Genomic DNA, 18215 nt, shown 5'->3' on the forward strand with positions numbered 1-18215 from the left:
GCACAAGTTGCCCAGAGAAGCTGTGGCAGCCCCACCTCTGGAAGTCTTCCAGGCCAGGTTGGGCGGGGCTCGGAGTGGAAGATGTCCCTGCCCGTGGTAGGGAGCGGACCCGGACGGTCTTTAAGGCCTCTTCCAGCCCTTGAGCCAAGGCGTTCAGCTCGCTCTCGAGGCGCTGTGAGGGAGGGTGGTCCCGGCCCCGCCTCCCGGACGTGTCGGGCCGGATGCGGCTGCGCCGGGCCCGGGTGCGACGTGGATCCGGCGGCGCTTGCGCGGGGCTGCTCTCGCTCCGCTCCGCTCCGCTCCGGTCCCTCAGCGCCGCGCCCGGCCCAGCCCGCCGGCCCCGCCGACAGCGGGGGGAGCTGCGGGGAACGGGCGTTGCGGAGCCGCCGAGGATGAGCTGGTTCAACGCCTCGCAGCTGTCCAGCTTCGCCAAGCAGGCGCTGTCGCAGGCGCAGAAGTCCATCGACCGGGTGCTGGACATCCAGGCCGAGGAGAGCCCCTGGCCCGACGCCGTCATCCCCGACTACGGTGACGGTAAGGGCGGGCGGCCCGAGCCGCCGTGCCGAGCCTCGCGACCCTTCCCCTCGCCCGCCCGCCCCCTCTGCTGTCTCCCCTTTACCTTGGGAGGTTTAACCGGCCCCCCTGCCCAAAGTCCCCCTGGTTAATATAATTCAAAGCCCCCCGGTTTATGTAATCCGCGCTCTGGTCCCTCCCGCGCCCCCCGTGCAGGGTGACACCGGCACGAAGCCGTCGCAGGCTGAGCTCAGAGCCTGGCTGGTGTCACCAGTGTCCTGCTTTTATCGCATGGGTAGCTCTGAGCTTCTCATACCTGCTTCTCAAGGCGTTGTTTATTTATTTTTTTTTTTTTTTGTTGAGGGGCTAATAATTAGTAAAAACTGCTCAGTAATAAAGAAGGGGGAATCATGCTTTTTTCAGAGGTGTGCATGGATTTGCTCTTTCCAGAAGGAATGGCAGAGTAGAAACTGAAAGTCTGGTCCATGTAAACCAAGTGAAGTTTCCACTTTTCGTGGCTTCCAGTTCATAATCCTGTAACATCTGTTGAAAGGAATGTGCTGGTGGAAAGGCTGTTGCGGCTATGGGGAAGTGTCTCCCCTGTACGTGTGCTAATGGAGAACCTGACAGAACGGTCAGCCCTAACTTGCTGTTTGGAAGAGAAAGAACAAAAAGGAGCCCTCTTATGAGAAACTACCCCCCAAAATAATATCCTAAAGATAAGAATAAATTAAAAAAATGGTGGGAAACAAAGTCATTTCAAATCAGGGTCCCTCTATATCTAGAAGAACTGTGTGTATTTGGAGGAGGAAGTTATTTCCAGGTGAAGCCACAGCAGAGTGAGATTTCTGAAAACTGAAAGCTGTAGCAATTGAAAGTTGGTTGCTCAGCAAAGGTTAGTTTTGGATGTCTTTGTCCCTTTGTGGGCTTGGCAATCATGTAGTCCATTGTCATCTTAAAATGCAAAAATTTTTTATTGAAAACTCTGTCATGCTTAATTTCTCAAAGCTTTAGACTTGTCCAGTCATTTTCAAAATTTGATTTATATCTTAGTATTTATGGTAGTTCTGTAATTCATAAGAAGAGCAGCAAAGATCAGCCTGCATCTGGTTCTCAGGGAAAACATACTTGTTTTTAAGAGATGTCAAATGTGTTCTGAATGTTGGTTCAGAGCTTTTTCTGAAGCTGTTGAATCATGGACAAGGTAGCAATAAGTCAGCTGTTTGTAGCAATAAATCACACGTTTGTAGTATTTTTGGCGATGAAAACAGTAATTATCTGAATTTGAGATTTGAGGCCAACAGCTATCAACTGTTGTAAAAGTGGAAGCCAGCTTTAAATATTGTAACTCAGCGTTTTTAATAGATGCTGCTGTATAGAGTGAGTTTGTTTTTAAGTAGCCTGAAATAGTTATGTTACCCAGATTATGTTTGTAGGTACAAAATTGGATATTGTTTTTTGATTTATCTTTCTTACCTCAGATGCTACTGAAATTTGATGCTGAAATTCTTGTTCTTGCTGTTGACAAGTCTTGGAAAACCCGTAAGAAATACAATAATAGGAATTGTTGATGTAGTTTTAGGGCAGCTTCAGAACTAAACATTTCAGTACTCCTCCACAGGAGAAGAAAATTCTCAGCTGGGCTGCTGCTGATTTTTAGTGTCAGCTCCTTGCTAATGCTTGGGTGTGTGAGGAAAAATATGAAGCCTGTCAGAAACTGGAGGGCAAGAACCGTTCTTGTAGTGTAAATTCTGAAAATACTTAAAACCTTTCCCCTCTGTTTTCTGTAATGGTGTATGAAGTGTTTATGTGCTGTTTGCAGATAACTGTTAAGACCTAGTCATTTTTCCCTCCTTTTAAAATGTGTAGTTCTCTTAATGCCAGCTTTTCAGATTGTTTTGCCTGGACTCCTCTCACTCTAGGAAAGCAGGAGGCTGCATTTGCTTTCACCTGTACTTCAGAGTGGCTTTTTTGCCTAGCTCTCCTTTTTCCTTTTCTTTTAGGAACAAATTCTCTCATAAGTGGAGGATGGGACACATCTTCCTGGGGCTTAAGCTCAAATACAGAAGCCCAGAAGCAGCCGATATCGCCCACAGCCATCACTAAGCCGGTGAGGAGGACAGTAGTGGATGAATCCGAAAACTTCTTCAGTGCCTTTCTCTCCCCGACAGACGTTCAGAGTATACAGAAAAATCCAGTGGTGTCCAAACCTCCAGCCAAATCACAGAGACCCAAAGAGGAGGTGAAAAGCACTTTAAAGGAGTCTCAACACTCCAGTCAGCTGGAAGGGCCGGTGACAACAGAGGCAGAAGGGAAGGATTCCTCCGTAGCTGTCCGGGACTTGAAAAGCCTTGATACTCCCAAGGAGAAATTAGAAGAGAATGCTGTGCTTAAATCTGATGTCCAGCATGAGGCAAGCACAAATGAAGTTACTGACAAAAAGGTGTCTGCTCTAAATTTGGAAGAAGCTGAAGATTCTTCTACTGAAAAATCCAGTGTAGGAGGGGATGGAACAGCAGGTGCACCCGAGGGCACTTCTCAGCCCCTCGAAGCAGCCGCAAAAGACCTGGGTTTGGAAGGGAAGAAGACTGAGGACAGACAAAGCAATACCCCATCCCCTCCCATCAGCACCTTCTCCTCAGGCACTTCCACAACGAGTGATATTGAAGTCCTGGACCATGAAAGTGTGATAAGTGAGAGCTCAGTAAGTTCCAGACAAGAAGCTGCAGAGTCAAAATCCAGCCTTCACCTCATGCAGACGTCGTTCCAGCTCTTATCCACGTCTGCCTGTGCGGATTATAATCGCTTAGATGACTTCCAGAAAATGACCGAGAGCTGTAGCTCCTCGGACGCTTTCGAAAGAATTGATTCATTCAGTGTGCAGTCCTTGGATAGCAGGAGTGTAAGTGAAATAAATTCAGATGATGAGTTATCAGGCAGGGCTTCTGCTTCAGCGTCTGTCGCTGTCAGTCCTTCCGTGCCGAAGCCAGAAACGGTTGACACCCTGAAAAATAAGTCTGAAAACTTGAATGATGCTCCGGTGTTACATGCTGAGGAAGCTGAGATGGAAGAGAGTGGCAGAAGTGCAACCCCTGTTAATTCTGAGCAGCCAGATGTTGTTTTGGTTGCTGCTGTGCAAACTGTTGAAGATCAGGTTGTGAAGGAGGAGGCTGAGCCCCAGCAGGATGCTGGGGAACGAGTGGTAGAAGAGGACACTGAAAAGCAAGAGCTTAAAAAGGTAACTAAAACATGAATTGCAAATGCACCCTTTAATTACAACTTAAACTCCTGACATTTCTTTACATTGTCCTGTATCTCTTCTATCAACTTACTTGAATGAATTAATCAATGCTGAACTACCTGACCCTGTAGAAAACTCTCCTTGATATCCTGTAGTGGAGCAGTTCTGGTGAAATTTCTGGTCAGATAGTTGTGGGTTTCACCTGATCCACCTGGTTGTCATTGTTGGGAATTGTGAGTAGGGGTGGTAAACAGGAAGCCTTAGTGGGTCAAATGTGTTACTTTAATTCTTTGGTGTTTATATTTATATATTTTCTTGTATTTTTGTTATTTATCTATATTCAGCTTTCCAAAATCTGGCATTAAGTGATTTTGAGGATGTGAGCTAAGAGCTTTTGACCCCGAGTGAGTTTTCCTCCCTCATCTGAAGCTATTCTGCTGCTCTGTGCTAATGTTTCACAGAAGAGACCTTCCCATAGAAATTATTCTGTAAAGAGTGGTCAAAGGAACACAGGCAGTTTTAATGCTTGATGTAAGCCATAGTTTTATAGGCTATCAGCTCTAGTTAAGAACTTCATGCATTATTAAATATCACTGTTGATGATTTTTTTGAGGAACTTACTTGGGCCGCAAGTGCTGATTTAGTAGGATTTCTACACCTGAGAAAACAGGTGTCTTTATGTTCAGCTATATGGCAGAAATATGGTAATCCTCACTGACTCCTACCTCAAATTCCTGGAAACACTGACCAGTAAATAATCTTGTGAGGGAATGGGGTGGTGGGGGGGAAGGGAAAGCCTGCCCCTCTTGTGTATTAATTGTCCCGTTCATCTGATCTTTATCTGTAAAAACCTTGTCCAGATGATTGATTCATTAACTGAGAAGCTGGAGAAGAGAGAAATACAGTTATTAAGTACTAGTAAAGAAAGGGCTCGCCTGGAAGAAGCTTATGATAACCTCAAAGAGTAAGTATGGAAATACACTCAGTGGTGTAACTGTGGCTTTGCTGTAATACAGTCTTAGACAATAGATAAAACAAGGAGCTTTATGACTAGAGCAGAGGTTACAGGGGATGTGCACTGTTCAAGAAAGGTGGAAATAATGATTGCATGTGCTGTGATGGGATTTTTTTATAGACGTGTTATTTCTTGGGGCCAAAATCTCTTTTGGGAAGGAGCTGGGGAAAGATTTTTCAGTAAGCAAGCTGTGGGAATGACAAATGTGGAGAATCAGTCTTGGTTATTAATAAAGGTCTTTATTATAAGACTGGATTCAGCTATTAAGAAAGACTGAGTTTCCTGATACAGAGGGATGAACCTGATTTACTAAGTAATTTGTTGGCTAAAATGTAGGCAGTGAAAGTATGGAAGAAGGGCTGGTTGTAGGGAAAAACCTGAAATCATTATTTAATTTGGTTAAAGTTGAAAGGGGAAAAAATGGAAAGTTGTATTTACCAGCTCATTGATCAAATATTGAGTTATAAAATTTACAGATATATGATCCTGTTGTTTAATGACTAAATTGATCCTAACTTAATTTAAGTGATTTACCCTTTATATGATACAGACTATGATTAATTAAAAAGTGCTTTATCAAGGGGCAAAACATTTAAGATAAATCAAGCATTTAGTTGTTTTCATGGGTAAACTACTGAATTAATAAAGATCTTTGATTAGGATTTCTAATACAGATATGAGATTTTTTGACTTCTGCTTATCATGTGTAATACAACTAAAATACTTTCTAAAACCATGTCACATAACTGTGCAACTGTTCTGGAATGTTCATTTTAAATGTAGTGAAATGTTTAGAATGAAAGAAGAGAGCAGCAGCCTTTCATCTCTTAAAGAGGAGTTTGCTCAGCGAATTGCAGATGCTGAGAAGAAGCTCCAACTAGCCTGCAAAGAGAGAGATGCAGCTAAAAAGGTAATTTGGCTTTTTTTTGTGAAATTAGTATTTATTATTTTATGACACAATTGGATTTCTTGAGGAAAATCAATAAAAATTAAGCTAGGGAAAAGCATGAGGCTGAGAGGTGCTATCATGTGCTGTTAGTAACCAGCACGAGCTGTTTCCAGCCATCCGGGCAGCTCGCTGTTCACAGCTGTGTTCTTGCAGCCATGCTGTGAACCAGCTTAGGGAACTCATTTAAGTTGGTCTGCTTTGGGAAAAAAAGAGATTTAATGTGTGCTCTCATTCAACTTGTACTAAATATGTATTTGCATTGGTGAGGGACAATGGCCTGGGGATGTGAGGAGGGGGTGAAGAATGGGAATGGCTTCTTTAGAGGATTAATGGGTAGGAAAATTAAGGGCTGATGACAGATTGATTTGGAATGAGCAAAGAAATCTACAGCAGCAAAGTTTATGAGGTTTAAATGTTCTTGATGTGGTGTCACAGTGTTTCATTTCTCTACCTTAATGCAAAAAGGAAACTCAAATCTGTAACTGGAAAAGAAATATTTTTCAGCCGTTTATCCCTGTGTTGACACAGCAGTGCGTTGAACTAGTAAACTTACCCCGTATCTATGTGAGAATAGGACTGGTTGGTTCTTCTCTGTTGAAGAAGTTTCAAGAAAATTAAATGGATGGGGCAGTTGGAACAAATTGTACAGAGGATTTACAGAGTCTCAATCCTTGGAGGTTTTAAAAAATTGATGCAATAAGGCTCTGAGCAATCTGTTCTGATCAGATAATCTCCAGAGTTCCCTTCCAACCTAAATTGTTTTCCAAGCAAAGTAAGAGAGGAAAGGCAGAAGAAAAAGGTGCTCAGTGTAATTCTGCATTTTCCCCTACATGTATTTTAATAAACGGTCTTAAGTATTCTATCCTATTATTTAGGAAGTAAAGACTGTTAAAGAAGAATTGGCTACTAGACTTAATTCCAATGAAACTGCTGAATTACTGAAAGAAAAAGAAGAGCAAATCAAAGGATTAATGGAGGAAGGTGAGAATTAACTTTTTTTTTTTTAGTGTACCAGCGTTGCATACAAGCCTTCTTTATGTGGGCAAAAGTGCTAAATTTGAAGCATGTTGGATGTTTCTGAACTTTTGAAGCATTTAGTGAGTAGCAAAGAGCAACAGGAGGGGTCAGGCAGGGACAGATGGCTGGAGAGGTGCTTCCTGCAAGATGCATTAAAAGGTGCTGAGAGATAAAACCAGCACGTGTGGAACAACACTCTGTGTTCCATTCAGAAGAAATCTGATGAGGGCATTGCTCATGGCATTTTTGCAGTGTCTCCTTTAATACTTTTCAGTTTTGGAAGTAAAATATAGTTTCTAAACAAATATGCCATTTAATTTTTTTTTCTAACACGATGAGCTCACTTGCTTTATTTTCAAAGCCTTTTATGTCCTATCCTATCCTATCTCACTGTAGCTCAGTGTAGCAAGGGTATCTCAGGATAAGATAGATTTAAACTTAAGAACTTGCATGAAAAAACATTGTAAGAATAAGTATTTCCATATTTGCTGGAGTATTTTTTTCATGGGACTAAGGGGCAAGGAGAGGTGCTTCCTGCAAGGTGAATAGAGAGAATCCATAGAATTTCACCAATATGCACTAGCTTTATGTTCAATTTCTTCACAGGAGAAAAGCTTTCCAAACAGCAGCTGCACAATTCCAACATTATTAAGAAATTAAGAGCCAAAGAGAAAGAGAGAGAAAATATTAACACAAAACAGAGCAAAAAGATTAAGGAATTTGAAGAGGAATTGCAGCATTTAAAACAGGTGAGATATTTGGGGTTTTTGTTGTTGTTGTTTTTTTTTTTTTTTTTTTTTTTTTTTTTTTTTTTTTTTTAAACTCTTTATATTAGCTGCAAAGTTCCCTTTTGGGAGGGCTCTTGATAGATTGACTTTTTTTTTTTTTTTTTAAATTTTCTGGAGAGTTCTCTATTTCATAGAATCCCAGAATGGTTTGGGTTGGAAGGGACCCTAAAGCTCATCTTGTTCCACCCCCTGCCATGGGCAGGGACACCTTCCACTATGCCAGGTTGCTCCAAGCCCCATCCAACCTGGCCTTGGACACTTCCAGGGATGGGGTAGCTCTCTGAGCAGCCTGTGCCAGGACCTTGCCATTTCACATTATTGGAGCACTGAGTTGTGATTTATATGTGTATTCCCTGTAAAATTGCAGTGAGGGATCTTTTCAGCTGCTTGTTTGCACTTGCACTCCTGTTACCATGTGAGCTGGAAAACCTGTACCACCAAAATTCGAGCAGTTAGTGATTGAACCAAGACCTTACAAATTTCAGATGTGGTATGTGGAGTTGTGTGAAACTGTGGTGAAGAGCAGCTCCCTCCTCTGGGGAAGGCAGGGAAGCAAAACCCTTCTCTTCTTGCCCAGTGTTAGATGGGTTTAGTCACTTCGTGTGAGTTCGTCCCAAACTGGTTGCCATTGTTGTCACTGTCCTCAGAGAGTGTTGTCAGCCCCATGTCCTGGGGTTTGTTTCATGTTTCTTATTTGCATGGACAGGTGCTTGATGGCAAGGAAGACCTTGAGAAGCAGCATCGAGACAGCATTAAACAACTGAACAGTGTTGTGGAGAGACAAGAAAAGGACCTTGCTAAACTTCAGGCAGAAGTGGAAGAGGTTGAAGAAAGGAACAGGAGTGTGCAGGCAGCACTCGACAGTGCATACAAGTAAGCAAAGCAATCACACCTTCAGATTGTGGCTCTTTCTTCTGCAATGCTTGTGAAATATTTAAAATAACAAAGTTATTTGCCAAGCTGCTGTTGGCATTGTATAAACTGTAAATGCATTGGGTTTTTTGTTTGTTTTTTCCTCCCCAGGGAACTTGCAGATCTTCACAAAGCTAATGCTACGAAGGACAGTGAGGCTCAGGAAGCAGCCCTAAGTCGGGAAATGAAGGCAAAGGAGGAGCTTGGGTTAGCACTGGAAAAGGCCCAGGATGAGGCTCGGCAGCAGCAAGAAGCTTTGGCAATTCAGGTGGGTCTGAAATGCAGTCAATAAACTCTTTAATTCAACAGGTGACAGTGCTGAGGTGCTGTGTACACCTGACGTAATGAACCAGGTGGAGCTCATTTTTGTGTACTTAGCAAATACCCAGAGGATTTCTTTCCCATGGAACTTGTTAAGTGTTGAGGGCTGGTTGTGCTAACCTTTAAAATACTAATTTTATTTAAAAGTACTTATAATTTTACTTGTCTAAATGAAATTACTTTGACAGGCTCTATTCTAAGTTTGTAGTACTCCTACCTCTTAGACAGAATTTTTAGTGATAAGGAAATCAGTGTAACTATTTGTGTACATGCAAAAATGAAGCCTTTTCTTGTAAACAAAGTTATCCTGTCTAACACTGTTTGAAAATGGTGTAGGACTGTGGCAAGGAATAGGTGATGATATAACTTTTGGCAAGAGTTGAGTAATAATTTCTGGTTTATTTAGGTGGCAGACCTGAGACTGGCACTGCAACGTGCAGAGCAGCAGGCAGCAAGAAAAGAAGATTATTTACGGCAGGAAATCGGTGAACTACAACAGGTACTAAAATAAACAGATGATGCCAGCTTGTAACTGCAAGGAGGGCTTCTAAAAACCCAAAAATAAAATGGCATGAACAGCCTGAAAGAGAGGCTTTATTTTCCTGGTTACCTGCAGTGGTTATCCTTTACAGAAGAGCAATGAAAATATTAATGGAAGTGATTTTTTAATCACATAGTGGAAAAAAGTAATAATTTTTTATGATGCCTCTTAAATAGAATGCTGTCCTTTTTAAATATGAGACAAAATACAGGCATTAATTTTCTGATAGTCATCTAAAATTGATGGCAAGTACATTTTTGAATGACTCTTTGTCTGCTTCTTAAGAATATTTTTATTGTTCTTAAGGGCCAGAATATAGATCGTTGCCGGAATGTTTCAAATGATGTCCAGAGGTCTGGAATTTCTGGGCCCTTGCTCTGTTATGTATCTAAACATATTTAACTTCTCTCTTGGAATTTCACACTTTACTGTGAGTTTGAACCACATGAATGCTAGATTGTAAAGCAATCATTTTAGAAGGTAAAGCAGCTGCGATTTATTTAGATGAATTCTGTATTAATCTTCCAATCCATCACATGATTTTAATTATATTTAATTTGTGTTTCAGAGACTCCAGGAAGCAGAGAGCAGGAACCAAGAACTGAGCCAAAGTGTCACCTCTGCTACACGGCCCCTTCTGCGGCAGATAGAGAACCTGCAGGCCACGCTGGGAGCACAGACCTCTGCATGGGAGAAGCTGGAAAAGAACCTTTCTGACAGGCTGAGTAAGATAGTTCGAGCTTTTACTGAACTGTGAAGCTCTGGGTGAAGATATGAGATACCTCAAGGTCAATACACAGTGCTTAACACTTGCCCAAAGTGCAGATGGTGGATCAGGAGAGATGAGCACCAAGTGCTTTCCTCCAAGGGAAGTGGTGTGGGGGGGTTTTGCCCAGGTTCTTGGACAGGTAATCCATTGATTCTCTTTAAAACACACTCTAACATAACATTGTAAGGTGGAGGGGTTCAGGTGTACATGTCCTTACAGCATCTAAGGGCTTTGAGTATTCCAGTATGGAGCCTGGTGCTGAGATTCCAGATTGTAAAGTTTGGAGTCATTTCCTTACCTAACTGCATAGGTGATGATACATACATTGGTTGATACAGTTGTTTTAAATGAAAAATACATTAAAAGCCCAAAGGTGGACCCAAAGAAATTATTTCCTTTCTGGAGGCCATATGTAGTTGTGTATTACATTCTGAAAGAGTTTGAAATAGCCTCAGTTTCCATTGCTTTGATTCTCTGTGTGTGAAAAATATTTAATTTCCCTCACAAAAGAAATCAAGATACGTTTTTTAAGAAATATTGGTTGCATATAAAAAAAAAATCTCAAATTCAGTTTTGATGCATAAATAAATGGTCCATATTATAGATGTTTGATCAAAAGAAGTTAAATTCCATGGTTTTTTTTACTATTAGGTGAGTCTCAAACTCTTCTAGCAGCAGCTGCTGAGAGAGAACGGGCTGCCACAGAAGAACTTCTTGCTAATAAAATTCAGATGTCTTCTTCTGAATCTCAGAATAGTCTTTTAAGGCAAGAAAATACCCGTCTCCAGGCTCAGCTGGAAGTGGAGAGAAACAAGTTGAAGAAAATGGAAAATGAAAAGAGCAGGTGAGTTCATTTTCGGTTGACAGCATTTCTTTGTAACTGTAGCAAAATGGAGTGTTAATATGGCTATGCAACATGTTTGCAGAATGTTACAAAATGTTAAGGATACTTTTTTTCATGCTAAAGATTGAAAGTGTTACATTCATAACATTTTGTAGCCTTGCAGCTATGTTTGTTTTAAAAGCATCTGAATCTGCAGAGAATAGAACAGAGAATACTTATGTAGTGACTTTCTCTGCCTCTTTCCTTCCGCCATGTAGGTATGAGGTTGAACTAGAAGGGCTCAAAGATGAGTATGCAAAAACCTTGGAAGATGCAAAGAAAGAAAAGGTATTGCCTAGTTCAGCTTTAATCTCTGTTATGGTTGGAATCTGAGCTGGCAGGAGGTTAACAGCTTGTATTTATCTTTGCAGACACTGCTGGCTACTCAGTTAGAAATGGAGAAGATGAAAGTTGAACAGGAGAGAAAAAAGGCAATTCTTGTGCAAGAAGCAGCAAAGGACAAGGTACCAAAACCTAATATTTCTAAGTCTTATTGATATTGTCTTTATTTAGTAGATATCTATACCTGAAAGTTTTAGTACCTGGCAGTGAAATAGGTGTTGTGTTAGACTCACTGAAATAAGTTTTAAATATTAGTCTATTTAACCTGTGAAGAGATAAAATATGGGTTGTTGTCTTAATCCTCTGTGTTCTTTGAGTGCTCTTAGGTAGTTTTTCTTCTGAAGCTACTTGTTTTCTTTGCTTAGACTACCAGCATTGCTTCCACTGAATTCCTGTTTTGTTTCACATGACTGTGTGTAATGTTCCACATGCTTTCCAGCTGAAGTCACAAGTCATAGAGCAATCCTCAGTAGTCATTAAATTCATTATCTCTAATTAGCAGTTAGTATTCAAGTAAAACAACTTCTGTTATTTGTTTCTTACTGTTTCCAGTTCTAAAATCTAACTGCTTTCCCCTTCAGAGGTTAGTATGCTTGTAGACACTGCCTGGAAAAAGGGGCCAGTCTGTTTTGAGGAGTTATCAGTAAATCATTAGCATGTGAGAAATCCTGGCATTTAATTCATACACTTTATTTAAAAAGAAGAAAAAGGCCTTAACATTGCTCATAACATTCATTCTAAGAAGAGATATCTTCTGGGTGTGAGGTACTCTTTCTGTGATACATTTGGGCATACAAAACTGCCTCTGAGTTCTCACTTGGATACTTGAAAGAGAACCTTTCTTGGTGTAATTTGCAGCTTTTGTCTTAATTTCCTGAAAGGTCTGAGATCTTGAAGATACGCTGTAAGTGTTACAGCACAGAAATTGTTTGTTGTTGAACTGTCACGTGTTTTAGTGATAGGGCAAGTAAAAAATCTGTCATATAGTGTTCTGTAGTTGTTGGTGGAAAAAAGGAGGCTATTTATAGAATCTGGTTTTTAGCATGTTGTGAACATTTTTTCTTTTTCTAACTGTGATATTGGATGTCTTTGTTTGTTTTTAAGGACCGGAAGTCATTTACAGTTGAAACTGTATCAAGTACGCCGTCAATGTCCCGCTCCAGTTCCATAAGTGGGGTGGACATGGCAGGTCTTCAGACCTCTTTCCTCTCACAGGTAGGATAGATCACCTATAATGGCTTTTTTTTTCTTGACAGACCACTTACTTTCCTCCTCGAGAACTTTTTACTAACATAGAAAATGACTCTAAGAGCGTATATGCCTTAGACAAGGTAACGTCCTGTGCAGAAACATCTAAAACCTGTTTACAAGATACCTGTGACTGTAGAACATACAAGTGATTTATTTTGACTGCACTCCTGGTTTAGGATACACCCCTGCTCCCTAGGCTGCATCACTGACTGCTCCTTCCCTGTCAATCCAGTTCATGATGTCAGAGTTAAATGGCACCTGCGTAAGAGTCAGAACTTGCCAGTAGGGAGCTATCCCAAATGTACCTATTCACCTTAAGCTTTTGTTTTGAAAACAAGCTTTAAGCATTGAAATGCTTGTCTAGCACAGTGTCATTTTAAATCTTAAATGATGTCATATTTAGGAGAGGGAAGATTCCAAAATGGACATGTTTTTCTCTTAATTTTCAGCTTCTCTAACCTTCTGTTTGTAGGATGATCCCCATGATCACTCGTTTGGACCAATAGCTACCAGTGGGAGCAATCTCTATGATGCAATAAGGATGGGATCAGGTTCAAGTATAATTGAAAACCTTCAGTCACAGCTAAAACTAAGAGAAGGAGAGATTTCACATCTACAGGTATCTTTTCAGAAATCTTGGTCAGTGTTAAGATAATTCTGTGAACCAGCACAGCTGTGTGGGGATGAGCATGAGAAGGACTTGTTGCTTCCTTTTTTATTTTGGCAAGGACCTAACCAGAAAACTTATCTGTCTGAAAAGTAAAAAACCCAAGCCATTGAGATGTGAGGAGAAAGTGAGAGTGGATCTGAAATGTGCTGTTTCACAGTCTGGCTTAAGAATAAGGCTTAATTACTGTGTATTTTGATACGGTGTTTTATAAATACAGTAAATTCTTTCCTTCTCCTACTTGTTATGTGTGCTTACCTTAGCTGGAAATTGGAAACCTGGAGAAAACTCGATCAATAATGGCAGAAGAGCTAGTTAAATTAACAAATCAAAACGATGAACTTGAAGAAAAAGTGAAGGAAATACCCAAATTACGCACACAGTTAAAGGTAAGTGTATTTCTGATGTAAATCCATTGTGAAATGTAGATAATTGCATTTCTTTAGGAATAATCCTATCAGTTTAGGAATATATTCAAATCTATCTCTAAGCATAAGTGACTGAAGAACCTGGTTTTGGTTGGTTTTTTTTGTATAGTAGCATCTAAAAATGCCCACTCCATTGTTAGGGAGTCACTTCAAAACACAGTTGTTGGAAACGTGTGCTGTGCATAGGACTGTGTGCTAAATCAGGGAGAGACCATTTCTGTTTCTATCATCTAGGCACTTGTCTGGAGCTGGATTTTTTAGTAGAGGGAGTGTTGTGATAAATAGCGTGGGTTTATGAGAGATTGATGCAGAATCTGAATATGTGTCCAGTAGACATACAGGAAACAGGAGAAATAATTGAATCTTAATGTTTAACAATTGAAACTGAAATATTTGAAATTTTGGAATAATTTTTGACTACAGAACGTTCAATTTCCTCTTGAAACATTTCACAAATTGGTCATTCTTGTAGTAAAACAGTGTAGTCTTCTAACTGATTTTAATGCTTATAGCAATTGAACTTCAAGGTGCTTCAGTATGTCCTCTGAAGCCAGCACTAATTCTTTGCAGGATCTTTGGAATATCTTCCTTTAACATCTAGAATAGAAATCTAGCTGTATACAAAGCACAAAGTATTTTTGAAGAGTTTACTGTGTACTTCACTGTAGTCACACTTTGATAAAGTAATGCTGCACGTGTTTCCCCTGGTAGTGTAAAACTCTGTCCCAGCAGCAACTTGTTTGAAGCTGAAAAGCAGTGAGATAACAAACTGTGTTCTTGCAGGATTTGGATCAAAGGTACAACACAATTCTCCAGATGTATGGAGAGAAGGCAGAGGAGGCTGAGGAACTCCGACTGGATCTGGAAGATGTGAAAAACATGTACAAGACTCAGATAGATGAACTTTTAAAACAAAGACAAAATTAATTCCTCATGGAACTCCTAACATTATATGGTGACAGACTGTAAAGATAATTGTTTATGTAAATGCTGAATTTAAATGTCTTGTAAAAAAACCCTGTATTATAGAAAACGTGACTATATAATAGAGTTCATATGTTGACAGAAGAATCAATGCTTTAAGTGTTCTGTCTGTTCTGTCTGCAGTTAAATTATTTGTGCAATATTTAATTTTTTTTCTTCAGTCATCCCTTTATTTAAGTTTTTGCTAAATGGTGGGTCTTTTTACTTGTAAACAGCAGAAATGATGGTGGTTACCTCGTGAGATAGCACTGGAAGGCATGAGTAGTACTAAAGCAGGCCTTGATTCATAATCCTTGTAAACCTATGAAAAACACTTTAGAAGTCTTTTTTAAGTGTTCTTCATATGAGTTTTCTAAAATCTCTTCAGTTAATTTTTAATAGCAAAGTAGCAGGGGCTTGCTGACTGAAGCATAACTGGTGGTTATTTTTATGACAGGAAAATCTTAGGTTTGTACTTGCAACATCTGAACGTGTCAGGGTGATTATTCTTAGACAAATTAGATTAGTCTGACTACTTTACACTAAGTACTCTAAAGCAGAGTGTGAGGTTCAGATGAGACTTCAAATTACATCTTCATCTTGTATATTGCTTGTGTTCTCATGAGCAGTCTGGAGACAACAGCTCTGCTCGTAATTATGTGTTCAACTTTAAACACCAGAAATCGGAGCTATTAAAGATCTGTTCTAGATTTAGTAGCTGATTTTTTTAACAGTAGCTAAAACAGTTCAGAAGAATGCAGAAAACTGATTTTTTAAAAAATAAATTGCTGCAGATCTCATGGTTCCTTTTATATAAGTAGCAAGGGTTAGACTTCTTGCAAAATTGAACTGTGGCTTAATAATAGTTTTCAAGCAAGTCTCCAGTGGTTGCAGAGTATTTCTCATGCTATTCCTTAAGCGAGGTATTGGTCAAACAGCACTCACGTGACTTGGAGTTGAGCTGCATTTTTGGTAATGTCAGAGGAAATGTTTGAATTGGACCCTTGGGAGTGCTGAGAATCGCGGGAAGAAGCTTTCGTCTTCCTCTCGGCATTCCAGAGAGCAAATATTTTGCTGCATCTCAGAACCTACTCGTGTGAAATGCTGGGCAGTTGAAATTCTTTGCTTATCACACCAGTGCCTCTGTTGGGAGAGGGTTTTTTTTCCCAGACCAGTGCACATTGTAATTTGGGAACTCTTTTCCTGCTTGGGTATTCGGTGGCCTGACAGACAAAAGATGTGAGGATGAGGAGTTGCTTCTGGAGAAATGCCTCTCGGTAATATGACTTTACTATGGGGATTAAGGATTTATTCCTCACTGGGAGAACAGTTAGTCACTAAAGTTGCACAGGCAAGGGAATGTTCATGGAAAATGCTAGTCTAATTTGAGATTCAGGCAGTTACTCTGTGAAGATTTCATTAAAGCCATAGAGCAAGAACACTAAAATTTGTTATAACTCCCCATCTGTCATAGAAACTTTTAACTGCTTTAATAAAAATGCTTTTTTCGTTTCTTTTCTTTTTTTTTTTTTTTGTCATTGGGAGGTGGTAGGGAATTACCCTCTTGCCTTCATTTCAGTTTTGGAAACTATGGTGGTACGATTTTTCTTCTAAAAACTTCAGAATTTAACGCTTTGCCTTCATATTGAAGCATGGTTGGTTGCTCTAAGTTTCAGAAAAACCCCAAACCAATCAACCCTAAACAAAATTCAGTCCATATTAAAACACTTTGTGGAATTTTACTGATTTATTTTGTGTTAGAATTATGATGTGCAAAGATTAATTCAGCCTTTTCTTAAGAAAACAACTTTTTATGATGGTTAAAGATTAGGAATTCTGTTTAGCTTTTATCTACTACAGCAAATCAATAAATTGCTGGTTTTCACCATATCTTTTTGCAGTCTTGGTAGACAAATGCAGCAGTAAAAAAAAATAAATTATCCTTTGAACTTTTATTGGGATCTCTTGCTGCCAGTGCTTTTGAAGGTAACATTTCCTGTGTAATGTGAGCACATGCTCCAAAAGGACTGAGGCAGTTCTGAGTATGTCTTGGGCTATCTTGGGCTTTCAGGAAGAGCTTAGGTAAAAGGGAAATTTTAACATGCAATCAGCATTAACTGTTTTAGATGTAAAAATGCAAAAAGTATTAGATTTTTAAATTTTACTAAAGTAGATATAAATATTTGTATTGACTATTTTTGGATTCTGTATTCCATTGTAGTGCAACCTTTACTATCACCTGAGAATCAGATGGCCTTCTGTGTCTTAATCATCAAAGCCTTAGAAAACAAAGTGGCTGTTGGAAGGTAACATGGACTTTAAAGTATCCTGGTTTGCTCATCTTTGATGTAATTGTCTGCTTGTTTTGGAGAAACATTAATGTCTGCTTGGACACAATTCATTGCTCTTACTGAGATTGCCTAGAAGAGTAACATGCAAAATGAAATGAATTAGGTTAGATTTCTAGTACTCACATTTGTCTAAATTTATTATTTTAGAACATTCCTTCTGAAAGCAACTAATTTAGCTCTCATTTTCACTGCATATGCAAGTATGAAGAAATGTTATTTAAAGGTTACTCGGTGTAGTATTCAGAAGGACTGAATTGCTAATGGAAAGGCCTCTGTGGATCTAGGTGGGTTTGGATGAGGAATAGATTACTCTGGTACTCAATTCCTTTAGGAACTCAAGAGCCCATGTTCAAAATCCCATGTCAAAATCACATGAGAGAAGAGTTCTATTTTTTTTTCCCTGCTACAAGTTTGTTGTACATTATGTGCTTACATTTTACTAAGGGCTATAATGATCCTTAATATGAGGTGAAATGGTTATTACAGTGAAATTAAACCCTTTGGTTTCTAGTTGTAAAATATGTATAAACTGTAAAAAGCACGGGTCAGGGTAAAATAAAATTTTCCGCTAACAGTGTGCTCTGGTTCTCTTTTAGAGAAAAGACTTAAAAATAGTTCTGGGGTGAGTGGGTGGGTGTGGACCTAGTGCTGTGAAAGGAAAATATTACTTAAGGTAGAAGATACCAGATGTAGTTGAAATTCAGAGTCACAGATGCCAGTTCAACTCTTGTGGTGCCGTGGGTACTTAGGTGCGAGGGGCTGGTTTATTTCTAAATGCACCGCAGTGATGGGGTTGTGGATAATGTGAAATGTAGAATAATCTGCTTTATTCAGGTAAGCGGTGTCCCTGCGGGATCAGCACATCTGCCGGCGCCTTCTCTTCCGCGTTCTCCCGCAGGTTTCCTGGCCCCGGCTGAGCGTTTGTTCCTCGTTTTCCACCTGGGAACGAGGGGAGAAGAGGCCTGGGCTGTGGTGGAGGATTAAAAGCTCTTGAGTGTTGGCGCTTGTGCCTCCCTCGGCGTTCGTCACTGCGGGAATTGGGTCAAACCGGAGGAGGGTGCGGGGTGCCAGCCCAGGCAGGAGCGCTGCCGTGTGTCAAGGAGAGCCGGGCATCGATGAACCTCTGTCCTTGCGCCTGGGAGTGTTCGTGAGCGCGGCGGTCCCGGGCCGACCCCGGCCCCGCTGCTGCCGGCCGGGGCTCGGGGGGACGCCTGGAACAATGGGGTGCCGGAGCCTGCGCTTCCTGCCGGGCCGCGGCAGGAAA

At 40.4% G+C, this 18215-nt stretch overlaps 1 protein-coding gene across 1 annotated transcript; it reads left to right on the top strand.

Annotated features, from left to right (window-relative positions):
• The first annotated feature begins 285 nt into the window (after nucleotides 1–285).
• Nucleotides 286–17528, top strand: TMF1 (TATA element modulatory factor 1). Its single transcript, XM_048315267.1, has 17 exons — nucleotides 286–534; nucleotides 2517–3751; nucleotides 4615–4718; nucleotides 5553–5679; nucleotides 6594–6699; nucleotides 7342–7484; nucleotides 8230–8396; nucleotides 8547–8703; nucleotides 9163–9255; nucleotides 9866–10022; nucleotides 10718–10910; nucleotides 11168–11237; nucleotides 11321–11413; nucleotides 12396–12506; nucleotides 13015–13161; nucleotides 13473–13598; nucleotides 14421–17528. Exons 1-17 carry the CDS (start codon nucleotides 393–395, stop codon nucleotides 14562–14564), a joined length of 3315 nt encoding a protein of 1104 aa, XP_048171224.1. The 5' UTR covers nucleotides 286–392; the 3' UTR covers nucleotides 14565–17528.
• Nucleotides 17529–18215: the final 687 nt, after the last annotated feature.

The sequence above is a fragment of the Corvus hawaiiensis genome, chromosome 11 (genome assembly GCF_020740725.1).
Source record: "Corvus hawaiiensis isolate bCorHaw1 chromosome 11, bCorHaw1.pri.cur, whole genome shotgun sequence".
NCBI classification, from domain to species: Eukaryota; Metazoa; Chordata; class Aves; order Passeriformes; family Corvidae; genus Corvus; species Corvus hawaiiensis.